Raw genomic sequence first — 13,133 nt, forward strand, 5'->3', positions numbered from 1 at the left:
CAGCTTTTGAAATTTAGTTGCCCACTGCTAGCAGTCTTGGCACTCAGAAATAGATAACTAGGTATGTTCCTCTGCTAATCCTGATCGGCCTTGTAATAGTATTTGTGGACTGTAGAGCACTCAATTAGGGCATAATGTGCTATTTTTATTTCCTTTAAGTTGGATTAAATGTGAAAACATGTTTGTTTTTTTTCTGTTTCCATCTACTATGTACTGTGTTTTTGTACTTTGCAAAGTATTGTTTTATACACTTTCAATCAGGTCGAGTCTCTCAGCACTGAATTGAAAAATGTCAGGAGAGGAAAACAATGTCCAAGCGCTCTCTAACAAAAACATGCCAGGGCAATCAGGAAATTTTCTGGAATGCTTAAGAGAATGCATATGCACACAATGCCCTAATTCTCTTTTACTTTGGGTTTGGGAAAGATGAGCCCAGGTTTACTGAGAGCCAAAAAAGGGGGCAGATGGCTCACAAGAGGGATAAACCTGGGAAGTCATGCTGTAAATGTGTTTTACAGAAAACAATGAAAGGAGCGGACAAAGCGATTGTGGCAAAGTCCTTTGGAAAATGGAAAAGCAGCTCTCTAAGGTCCAGGACCATGGAGAAGCCGGATGAGCCTTCTGAGGAGAGTAAGGAGGCGAACCTTTCCAACTGCACCTGTGAAGACCCCCAACTCGCCAAGAAATCAGTTGGTAAAGAGTATCTTATTTCTTATTTCGAGTTTGGCCAAACTACCGAATCACCTGGCTATTTTTTTTTATTGTGACAATTTTAATTATTACTGTGTTGAGTTGTTTTGCTTTTTTATTTTTTTTATTTTTTGCTTTGACTCTTTGGCCTGCCATATCCGGTGAACAAACAAACCACATTGTTGGGCAGGAGAATTCCTTTTGAGGGAAAGTGTGTCTCCGATGATACAGTGTTGCCAGAAAAAGACAAAGCGAAAAATAGCAAACACAAAAACAGTCACAGGTGCATGGGAAAAAGAGAGGAGCGAGTGAATGGTCACTGCGGTCCCCAGGAGGTCTTTCAGTGTTAGCCAGTGCGGTGGGTGGACTTCTGACAAGGACGCTGGTTTGCAGCCAGGTGGAGTGTGTAACTGAGAATGCTCCTGTTTATTCCTTTCACATGCTAATGTGGCTCCTGTGCGACTTAGAAGCGGCAAAAAAGTTTTTCTTGGAGCGAACATTTTTGTTGCTCTTGTATCACAGCAGTGGTCTGATTCAAAGACTCAGCACTCCTTTTTATATGGGTTTGGGATCGTGCCAGGGAGAGAGAGATACACTATAACTGTGGTGTACAGAAAGGCATTGAAATGCATTGGTTGAATATTTGAAAAGTGCAAACAGGTGCAACCATTTAACCTTCCCAACAATATCATAGAATAATTAGAGTTAAAAGTATAATTAAAGGAGCTGGAGTTTATTCCAGAGGCATTTTACTGGCACATGATACAGAATATATCTTATGTGCCCAAGAGAACCACAAAACAAAACCAGAAAAAAAACTGAATATACTGAATAACTGAAAAACTGAATATATATATATATATATATATATATATATATATAGAGAGAGAGAGAGAGAGAGAGAGAGATTTTTTTTTTCTTTTTTTTTCTTTTTTTTTCTTTATCGAATACTAAAATGTTTGGAGATAATCTCTGGTTCAGAAGAGGCTTGAAACGGGGAGGGCAACATTTGTAGCCCATGTCTAGTATCCATCTTTGTGTCTTCCTTCCACTCAATTTTCTATTAATATGCTTTTATACAGAACGTTTGAGCAACCAGCTTCTTCAGCAAAGACTCTTCTGGACTTCTGTTAAGTCCAGAAGTGTTAAGTGTGTCAGTAGACCGTGCAGCATACTGACACAGATTAACTTATTGTAAAATGGGCGTGAAATGATTCAAGAGAACTTAAACAGGTGTAATGTGTTGACTCAGAGGGAGAGGTGAAAGTCAAGCTGCTGAATTCTTAACAACTTGGAATTGACTCAAAAATGACTTGTTGATTTAAAGAGTTATTGTAAATACCCACCTTTGTTCTCCTGCTACAATAGAAAAAATCTGTTAGATCTTACATCTTTGTTTTAATTTTTGTGTTAACACCGTCAAACTTTGGTTCAGATTTTCTTTGGTTAAAGTACTGCTCTGATGAATACGTAGACGGCATAAACAGTACAGCACAAAAAAAAATAGCTCTGGTCTTGTCTGTGTCTGGCATACATTTTTGTTTTGTTCTTTTCTCCTTTTTGACGAATTTCATCTCCCGTGTTAAGGCAACATATGTATTTCATTATATTAAAATAACAAAAACTAACCTGTACTAAATTCTGTATGGAAACCCGTGAAAACACACACACACACACACACACACACCCTCGTGTGGACAAAATCAGCGTAGTGGACTATTTGGGTGAAATAAAAATGCAATGTGGTACTTAAAAGTTCAATGTGTTGCCACACAAATGCACTAATCACCCTGTTTTCACAATGTGGTATCAGTATCCCTGTATTCTTACAGTATGTAGTCTACATCGATTAACATACGGTATAATTGAGGAGCACACTAAAGTAATACGGCCTCACACTAGGGGTCTTTCCATACCTTGTTGTGCACAATCTGTAAACAGCTTCAAAGGCATTGCATCTGCCATCTGCACTTCTAGGAACTCTTCTGCATAGCCATTAAAACAAGCTGTCTCAAAGGACATCATTCGTATTTCAGCCTCAACCCTGAATTACTGTGTGTTCATTATAATTATAAGGGAGGAGTGTTGCCAGGCTAGTCCACAGAATGCCAGGTGCACACTTCCATAATCTACCATTTTAAACAACTCTGAGCATCAACAACAGTATCTCCATGCTATTCAGCCATTAGTTCTCGCTGGCTTTCACGCTGAAACTCCACATCAGTCATTTGAGCACATTTTTTTTTTGTGTGTGTGTGTGTGCAGTAAAAGACATGCGGGGAAGAAAGTGCAACACTTTGTTGTGTTCCATTTTCCTAAGCCTGCTTAGGTTATGTGACTGAGCCATGCTGCTGTGTGAAATTTTTATCCCGATACTGGCACTGTATCCTTGTGAGGGAGTCTTGTAAAATAGGTTTACTTAGCGCCTTTGCTGGCATTTTCCGAAGATAGCAAATGCACACACACTGTCCATGATCGGATTAACTGTTCTACAAAAATGATGTAACTCTTTGTCTTTCTTGTGTGGCATAGGTTTCTCTGCTTAAGTTTAGTGGTCATCCGCAGGAGAATAGACACACTTGAAATCCAGTCACAGCATTATAATCCACATATTACAAATATAACAGTTGACAGGCTTGGTTAATCGCTCTTTGTCACACAAATTTGATGTGTGGATGCCCAAAGTGAATCACTCTCCCCCCAAAAAATTTAATTTTATTTATTTTTTATTTTTTTCCCAGATGTACTCCCCGGAAACAAAACCAACAACCCGTAATTAACACAAATTCTGATTTGTAAGGCATTTAATTTTGAACTTTGCCTGGTGTTTCTCTGTCATGTTGTGATGTAAATTGCATGTGATAAGTGTGAAATATTTTTTAAGCATCCAATATAGTATAAAACATGCAATGCCAAGTACACAGAGAGGAGGAATTTGCACCTGGGGACATATAAGCTTTTCATTCAGAGCCACAAGGTGTGTCAAGACTAAATGTAAATTGTACAAATTATGAGAGAAATCAGTTGAAAAATCTCAACGAATCTCACTTATTTACATTTTAATTACGACTATTACTTATTCTTTTTTTTTTTTTTTTTTTTTTTTTTGGATGTGACCAAAGCGAGCCTGATTCCCCCCCTACACTAGAAAGAAGAGGCAAAATGACTGTTTTTCCACTGGAGGTTTAGATGCTTGTTTATCACTTTTAAATACCATCATCTTTGCTGAAATCCCCTCTCAAAAGAACCTTTCACTTGCTGGAATAAATTCAAATTAAAATTTAAATCCCTCTTTGCATTTCTTCAGCCTTTTTTAAAATAGCTGCCTCCTTTTAGAAAGCTGTTTATGTAGTGATCTGCTCATAATCCAGTTTGTTTCTCAACAGCGCAAAAAACACAGAAATCGTATTATCACTATCTTGGAGAGATGATGCGAGAAATCGGGAAGTATAAATGTCTGGATCTGTGGAAGTTTTCAAAGTTTTAAAGCTGGAGGAAAAAAAAAATCCTCTCAATAATCTGGTCTGTAACACCGTAATTTGACTTGCAAATACGCAGAAAAATAAAGTGCATTGTGCTGCAGTATCCCAAAAACATTTTCCTCACCTTTTGCTTGTACGGAGATCACTCGGAGCTCACTCTATAAACACTCTTTGGCATGTTTCAGACAACATGAAGACAGCAGTTGGCATCATGAAAGATGATGTATGACTGGGGGATTAACTCTTATCACAGACAAGTCACACAGCATCTCAGAAAACAAGTACTCTGATTCTTAAAAAGGGCCCCACCTTCCAATACACTGAGAAAAACAATATCTAATCAGAAAGGTAACAAATATAAACAGAAACAGCAGACAGCGCGCCTTGCTTTTTTGATAACAACCAATTTCAGATGTAAAACAACACAGAAGAGGCCATACGGAAGTTTAACGCGCTCAAGCCAAATTAGATTTATTGTTTGGAAACAAATTATAATTGTGTATCTAGAAAGTTAACCAAGATCCTAAACAAAAGCAAATCAATGACCCGCCCCCATTAATCACTCAAAGGCGGCTACTTGTGCTGGAGAAACTTACTTCATAATCAATTTCTTTGTTTTGTTCAAAGGGCATTTGCATTTTGGTTTATGTCACAAAGCTTCCTGTATCTGGCGCAATCAGAAATGGCAAGCCATCCATGTTAATGGTGGTTTTTCTATTTATTCAAGAGCATATCTCCAAATACTCAAGATAATTTTAGCTTATTATACAAATATTTTGAGTGATAGGCTTAACTTTTTTTTTTCTTATTTGAAGCCCCTTGTGCTTGTAGTGTCATAGAAAAATCATATTTCCTTGAAGACGTCAAGCTAAGGCAATTTTTTTTTATTTTACAGACTAATAATCTCCACCTCCCGTATCTTATCTTTTTAGCAGTGAGGACTCCAGACAAAAATGCTTATTTTTAGTTGTGTCTAGACATACTATTATGGCCACCAAGGTCATTATCAAAGCACACATTACACACACCTGTTACCATTGTTTAGTTGCTCGTTTTTGGCCAAGCACCCAAGCTCCTATCTCCTCATTCATAGGCGTGTCTGCTGCATTGTGAGCCTGCCTGGGTAAAGGAGGATGATGGGGGGGGGGAAGAGGCAGGGACCCCCAGAGACACCCAGATCTGCACCTCACCTCTCAATGACACAACAAAGTCAGCCTCTCGCCTATAAAAGAGAAGACACTGACTGACCAGCCAAGCATCGATTGGTTTAATGTAACCAATCAGATGCTCTTGGTTGAAGACAGTAATTGCAGGAAACCAGCTGTGACCCACTGCAGCTTGGATTCTTAGAATTAAGACCTGCAGTCCGAAGCCTTAGTTGGTATTCAAGTTCATAATGTCTTCCTCTGATTAGAAGGATCACAATTAAAGTTTCTCTTCTGTAAATTCCCTATATAGCTTCCCTATATAGCTTTTAAGGTTTTTGAATCACCATCTTTAATCAAAAGCCTTTGCCATAGACTCGCCCAAAAAAGGAATAGAGAAGACGCAACTACAAAGAACTATTGCCTTTTCATGGAAAAGGTAAATAAGTTACACCCACATGTTGGTGAACATATTCACATTTGCCTTGGTTTAAGATTCATAAGTTTAATTTTTACTTATGCAACACAATCCGAGTTGGATTTAAAAACATGTGGCCACTTGGCTAGAGCCATTTGCCCTTCCATAGTTTCTTTGACACACACAAATTCAAATACAGTGGTAGGTTTGTATATTGGTATGCATTGCATTTCAATTCTCCTTTATAACTTTAGAGGTTTGATCTTTGTCCCATATTTTATAAAACATAACCTGTGGCTTTTTGGTTGTAATGCAACGGTCTCACCTGAGAGCATTAAATAAATATTAGAAAAAGTGACTCTTATCAAGGTAATACAGTTTTAAAGCTATAACCTGCAAGCAAAGAGAAGTTTTATTCTGTTACGTAACTGATTGCAGTCTACCTGAGTAGATAGCCCCACTAACCATGCAGCTCTTATCTGCTTGTTTTACTTGTTAATCTTTAAAGAACAGAACAGCAAGAATGCAAAATAAGCATGTGAAAACTGCCAAATTTAGCGGATTCAGCAGGTGTGTCTTTGCTTATATCACTGTATAAATTAATAAATATCATAGATTACTTAATTCTTCTTATATTAATAGGTCACTTTAGTTGTTTTTCTGGGTTTTTTTTAAACAGAATTTAAATAATACTATTTATCTTAATCTAAATACTGTGATACAGTGAAACCATGGTATTTTCTTTTTACTAAAGTAAGACTCAAAAGAATGTCTCATAATGAAAGAGGACTCTTAATTAAACTTACGATTCATAAGTTTAATTTTTACTTATGCAACGCAATCCGAGTTGGATTTAAGAACATGTGGTCACTCAATGGGACAATCAATGTAAATATGATGTGACATGAAATTTAAAACAAAATAGGGTACATTTAACCTAAATGATCCATTTCAGAAATTTTAATGACTGTTTATTGCCATAATTAATGATAATACTAAACTTAGAAAGTATTTTTAAAATGATACGTAATATTTTAAGTAGCTGGGTTAGAAACATTTTATTATATGTATGAAGTGGAACTAGGAAGGGACAGAATGGCAACACAGGGATCTGAAATAGCAGTGCAAATCAGCAAAGGAGCAACTTGACCCATAGCTTTTATTTTTTTATTTATTTATTTTTAATAGCTGTAGGCTGTAGTTTTCCTGTTCTTTTTATTTTGGGCTGATGAATGAAGGGAGTATCTATAATTGAATAATGGGTTACCGTTTTACAGACCAAAATCATTTTATCGGGTTATAATGATCAGGTTTGAACAACGGAGTAGAAAAAGTCCAAAATTGAATCAAAGCATCTTCATAGAACAATGAATGAATGTGCAGCAAGTTTGCCTATGGTCACATGCAATTTTCCTCCCAAAGGGGATTCCTATGAACTGATCTAATCACTTCTGGTCTTAAGATGAAACATGCTGACAGATAATGATCCCCATGAAAAATGCACTGTATTTTCAAAAGAAAATTCCCCGTCTGTTGACATTAACATAAATGTACTTCTACGTCCCGGAGCCATATCAACATCAACATGCACTTATGTTGGGCTCGTCATATTTGCATATGCAAATAGATATTCTTTTAAATGTAATTCAGCCCCTTTCATGCGACTTTGTGAGATGAACAAGCAGGCATCAAGTGGTTACACAATGAGGGTTCAGCAACACCAAGAAGAATCTGTCATTTTAGACCAAGGCTTGAAGCATCATAGCAGAAATTAACCACAGTTTGATAGAGATTTGTACACATCTGTCTCACTGAATGGCAGGGTGGATGTGCATTGTTATTTGGCTGCACGGGCTGCCATGCGAAATTAGTCATGTTTGCTTTGTCGAAATTACCGGGCGGCGTGTTTTGAGTGAGAGGGTTCGCTGAAGTTGCGCCGCTGACATTTTGATCCCGTCGTGCATTAGAAGAATCGAGTTAAACATATTTGTGTAGGTTTCACAGGAGGAAGGTATAGTGCTCAAAAACAACAGGGTGCCGTGACACTTCGCTCTGCTTACATAATTTGCAGCAGAATGCAAAAAGCTTTTAGACACAGATGTGACCCATTGTAATACCTTTCTAAATGCAATCAAACACTTTCTACAAATATGAGCAGGACTTTTTAAATGTGAACCCTTGTTTGACATGTAATTTTGTCCAACCCACTCCTCTTTCATTTCTCCATCAGCTCTCTCCAGTTATGCCCACATTTTCAGCGGATGAAATAGCTCGACAAAACACGAGTCGGCGAGTCGGCTCTGAATGAGTTTTCCCTCTCGCTCTCTTTTTAGATTCAAACAGATGTTGGGGCTAAAAGAAAATGTAACATTTTGTAATGGCGTTGTTGTGTAGCCCTCAATATGTTGTTCTCTCGCAGTGTGCCATGATTGCTTAACATAAGTTGATTTCTTTTGCCTCAAACAGTCCGGAACATGAAATAATCATCCCTCGAACAAGCTGCTTGTGAGATTGTCTGCGTTCGCGGACAAAGAACATGTTATTTAATAAGATTCTTAGACAGATTATTCCTCACTTTGATGTGTTTGTACAGTTACAAGACACAAATGGTGGGAAGGAGGGTAAACTGGAGCACGTCTGCTCTCTTTGTATGTCTTTTTCACAGCGTAGCATGGATTGGCTCTCAAAGACAGTTAAAAATTTGACTTTTAAATGAGGCATTAAACAAGGTGATGATCAACTGCCAAACCTTAAGTAATGATATTCTCTGTCCTCAAGTCCCTGGCCTTGCATAACCAAGTGCACAAATCACAGAAGAGAACTGAAAATTCATTATTATCACATATTGTGTTCTCACGTCAGTCCCCTGAGGACAAGGGGTGGCGATGGTGGTGACAAGGGGGAGGAGGGGCATATCCCCAATAGAAATTCATGTTTGGGTGGCCCCTCACCATCAGCTGGGGGGATCTTGAAGAGGGGGGGCTATCACTTATTTAAAACCCTGTGCCTCCCCTCTTTTGCAACCCCCACCCGACCCCACCCGCCACCCCCAGGCTCCACCCAGAAGTGTGGTTGCCTTTTGTCATTGTAATCTGGCCCTGTTTGCTAAACGCTTCCACTGTTTACTCTCCGCCGTGGGGGTTTGTATGAACAGGAGTCAGCAGGACGCAGGGTGACATCACTTTTGGGTGGGGAGGTGTTAAAAAAAAAAAAAAAAAAAAAAAAAGAAGCTGCATTTGTGTTTTCTGCTTTTCCCCCTTGTTCTTTCTAGTCCTCCCTGTCCCTGTCCAGGCTTGTCGAACGCATGAACTAACCTGGGAAGGGGGGGGGGGGGAGCTCAAGTGGCCTACGGGGACGAATTACACCTAATTACTTGCATAACCGCTGTACAGGAGGGTTTGTGCAGTCACCAAAGAACTCTTGCTTTTCAGTGGAACTTATAAGGTAAATGATTTAAACCTACTACACATGCTAATAGTATATCCACGTCTATGCTCATATTCAGTAAATCAGATGTCCCGATGAGTCTCGTTTGTCAGATTAAATGTAACTTCCAAAAATGACCTTCAAGCAGATATTAAACATACTTTACAGACCATATTTTATTTTTCTTAAAAAAATAGTATCCATTTTATTGGTTTGATGTAGTATTTTAATTTTAAATGTCATGTTTTCAGTAGTTTTAAGTGGGAAAACATCATAACAGGCATATGATGATAGATCTGTTTGTAGTTGATATATATATATATAATGTGTTTCGCTTCGTGATAAAGTAAATTAGCCTTTCAATAATTTTCTTGTTTATTGAATGGGTCTGCATACATGTGTTTATGTTGGTTTAGGAGTTAAAGTTTATTCCAAGTCATGAAATGTTTGCGATCAGGGTCGGATTTAAGAGGATGTAGCCCCCTGGGCTGGAACCAGTTTTGCTGCCCTACTTGCCTTTTTCTTTTAACACATGCAAATGAAAATAGATTGTTAGTTAGATGCACATAAACCCCTAGGTTGATATGCCTTTTTCAAATGAAAATAAGATTTCTGTATTTGTCTTTTCTAAAAAGATCTAAACATTTTTTTAAAAGTTATTTATAACCCAATGTTGTGATTTTTTTTTCTTAATACACTTTCTTTTTTTACCTAAATATTATGATAACTATACCAGGCCTACATGTGGTGATATGCCATCGTCACTGAAATACACTAAAAACAATTAACAAGACTGTGAGCTTATGCTTCCTCTTGTTATGTCTGATCTGCTCGGGTTCGAGGATGATGTTAGAGGTGGTGCTACAATGTCAGACATTTTTAAATAGTTGCATTCTTTACATGACAAATTTTTAACTAAAGCTCTTAATGGCTACAGCTTCCATTCGTTTGAAATCAACATGTTAACAAAACATCCATATAGAAGGCTTTTTTTTTTTTTTTTTTTTTTTTTTTTTTTTACCTCAAGAGCTCAAAAGCCCTAAAAGTGTGGTGGTTATTATTTCCCTTGATATTTTGTAGCTTTCCTGTTTTGATGCTTTGCGATCACCTTTACAGCTAACTATTAAAAGTTATTTTTTCTATGTATTAATGTTCATCTACTATGAGAAATGTTATATGACTCCAAAAGAATCTGTCAACAGTGTCTTTCTGCTCACACTACTCAATACCAATTTTTATTTATTATGGTTGTTCACATTGGTAATTTTAATGTGACCACCATCAGATCCTAGTTCGAACAGTCTATTTCCCTGAAATGTTCTGCATTAGTAGAAGAAAATGTGACTTTACTATCAAAAAAAACATACTTACAGAAGTAAATATGGATGCTACATGTCAATACATGTGTCAGTTTTGAAATAACTGTGATATGTGAGCCAAAGAACTGTGGCTAGCTCCTTCAGTGATGTCTGCTGTCATGTTTGTAATTACTTTTATTTTAAAGAAGACTCACTTTGTAGCAAGTTGTAGCATATCGACGAGACGGTTTTCAGTCAAATTTAAATGCTGTTCTGTGTAAATAAAGTTACTCAACTGAAACCTTAATATCTAAACAAAGACGTTAGCAAGCAATTATTAAGCAGAGAAACAGTCACAACATTTGCTATGCCTGTTTCATTCAAAGTTTACGTCTGAGTTAGCCGTTTCCCTCCTCTTTACACACAATAACATAAAACTAGACTGAAATGTGACTCTTTAATGACACACAGGGCCTTCTATAAATGTGACTAGGATCTGATTTTAAAAATCAGATTTCTGCTGTTCACACTGTTTAAAAAAATTAGACATGGTTCACATGTAGGTGAAAATGTCAGATCTGGTCCAGTTTTGCCAGCAGTGTGAACATAGCATTAGAATTGTTATAGTTTCACCAGGCACAATAGTCTGTCACATTGTCTATGAGTCAAAAGACTCAAAGAGGAATCAGAACTGAAATAAAGCAGAACAAGAGTTCAATGTAAAATCCTTAAGCAACAGTATCCAGTTGAATTAAGCTACATGTGAGTTTTAATCATTTTGCGGTCTTTTGGCTCTGGTTTACGAAAATACCAAACTACAATAAAAAAATAACAGCATTGGGTAAAATACATGGGTACGAAAGGGTTTGTTTGCCAATCTACAGCGCTAATGGAAATAGGAAGGATCAAAATGGCAATGAATGGCTGCAAAATGGGGAGATCAGTTGGCGAAGGGGTGAATTGACCCAGACCCTGCTAAATTCTCACCCAGCAGGTAAAATCCCAGGAGGCTTACTAAAGTCACCAAAAATCCCTTTATAAAAACAGAACACTTAAAAAAAATCTAAATCTCTGTGTTTAGCTGACAGAGAGCGAGAAAGTTACCAACATTAAAAAGGAGGATAATCTGACTTAACTCTGAAATCAACTTTTCACGTAATCTATTTTTGTTGTTGTCGTAGCGATAAAGTCATAGACACTGAAACTGGTCTGTTGAGCCATTGTTATCGTCCCTGGCCATCTGCTGCTGAGGAGTGACATTCCCTCTCATTTGCATGATGAGTGATGTATGAGGAGCATGGGAGGGCATATGCCCTGGTCTTACCACAAAGCAAGTGAAAGTTTATTCTTTTTAAGCACACAATAAAAACTGATGTATATAAAGAAATCTGACAGAGTTGGAGGAAGAGAAAAAGATCACCTCTGTGTGTGACCCTGGGTGTAAGTTTCATCCTCCGTGAGCTAACATAAGAAAAAAAAAACAAAAAAAAACAATCTGTGGTGTATGTGGAAGCGTCCGCGTGCCTGAGTGGAGGCTAGTGCGCGCATCTGCCTCCTTGTGTGCCTGTTTGTGTGTTTTTTGTTTTTTTTTTGTTTTTTTTTTGCGGATGTGGGAGTAGAGCGAGGAGGGACGGGAGGGAAGGGTGGGGGGAGGGGGGTTTGGTGGCTGTTGATGTGCAAATGTGCATCATGTTGAAGGGCTGTGAATGGGGAGGTGTGACGTAAAAAGGGACCCGAACGCAGGTGCTTATCTCGAGGCTGTCAAAGGCACAGTATGTCATATTCCTGGGGACTACCTTTCAAAGCCGCAGCACCAGCTCAGCTATCAAGAGACTGGGAGAAAATCAAACTTTTTGGATCACAGCAATAGGTTGGTGTCAAAGTTCTTTTTTATTTATTATACTGACTGTTTGGTCAGCATTTATTATCACTGATCCGCCGTCTTGCGTGCGTATAATGACAGGGCTTTTAGCTGATGCTGTTGTAGATGCTGTCTGGTCAGGACTAACGCGGGAGCTGAAATACACAAGTGATGGAAACTTATTCAGATTCACAGTTAGATTTCACCCATCTGCTTAACTTGTGCTGTGAGAATTAAAAGAAAAAGAAAAAAGAAGAAGAAGAAGAAGAAGGAAAAAAAAAAGAATTATGGCTGGCAATTGTTTTGTACCATGTCAGGGGGTATTTCAAGAAATCTTGCAGTGATGGTGAACACTGCATGTCTGCTACAAACCGGCATTTTCAAAATCTTTGCTGGAAAGCAAGCGCAGCTTCTGTTTAGGTTTCAGACAGTTTGAGAGGAGATTAAATGGCTCAAACTGCTTTTTGAGAGGCATGACCTATTTTTGATCATCCAGATAGCATGAGATACTGTCTCCCCAGATTAGATCCGCCGCGTTTGTGCAGAGAATAAGCTTGTCTTAGAAGAACACATGTTCGCATTGTGTGTGGAGACAAAGCGTTGTCAGGTTGCCTGTGGCTTTGACAGTGACAGCTGTACATACAAGACCACTGAGCCTAATGCACTTAAACATTTACTTTCTGTTCCAATAACATGTTTGAGCAGTCAGGCAAGTGCTTTATTGCCTCTTGTTTTGGCTTTCAAATAATTTGTATTGGAAGTTTGAAAACTATCCAAATTGTGACAATAAAGTAAATTTCAAATCAGTTTGCC

The 13,133-nt window shown here is 38.0% G+C and overlaps 1 protein-coding gene across 1 annotated transcript in view; it reads left to right on the forward strand.

Moving 5' to 3' along the window:
* The first annotated feature begins 524 nt into the window (after positions 1 to 524).
* The window catches only part of LOC106930625 (ST18 C2H2C-type zinc finger transcription factor), a 34,798-nt gene continuing 22,189 nt past the window's right edge, over positions 525 to 13,133 (forward strand). The window contains exon 1 of the mRNA XM_088014815.1: positions 525 to 693. Coding sequence (XP_087870941.1) covers positions 525 to 693 — 169 coding nt within the window. The remainder of the gene's footprint in view (positions 694 to 13,133) is intronic.

The sequence above is a fragment of the Poecilia mexicana genome, unplaced genomic scaffold, assembly GCF_051168715.1.
Source record: "Poecilia mexicana isolate PSO_F unplaced genomic scaffold, ASM5116871v1 scaffold_17, whole genome shotgun sequence".
NCBI lineage: Eukaryota > Metazoa > Chordata > Actinopteri > Cyprinodontiformes > Poeciliidae > Poecilia > Poecilia mexicana.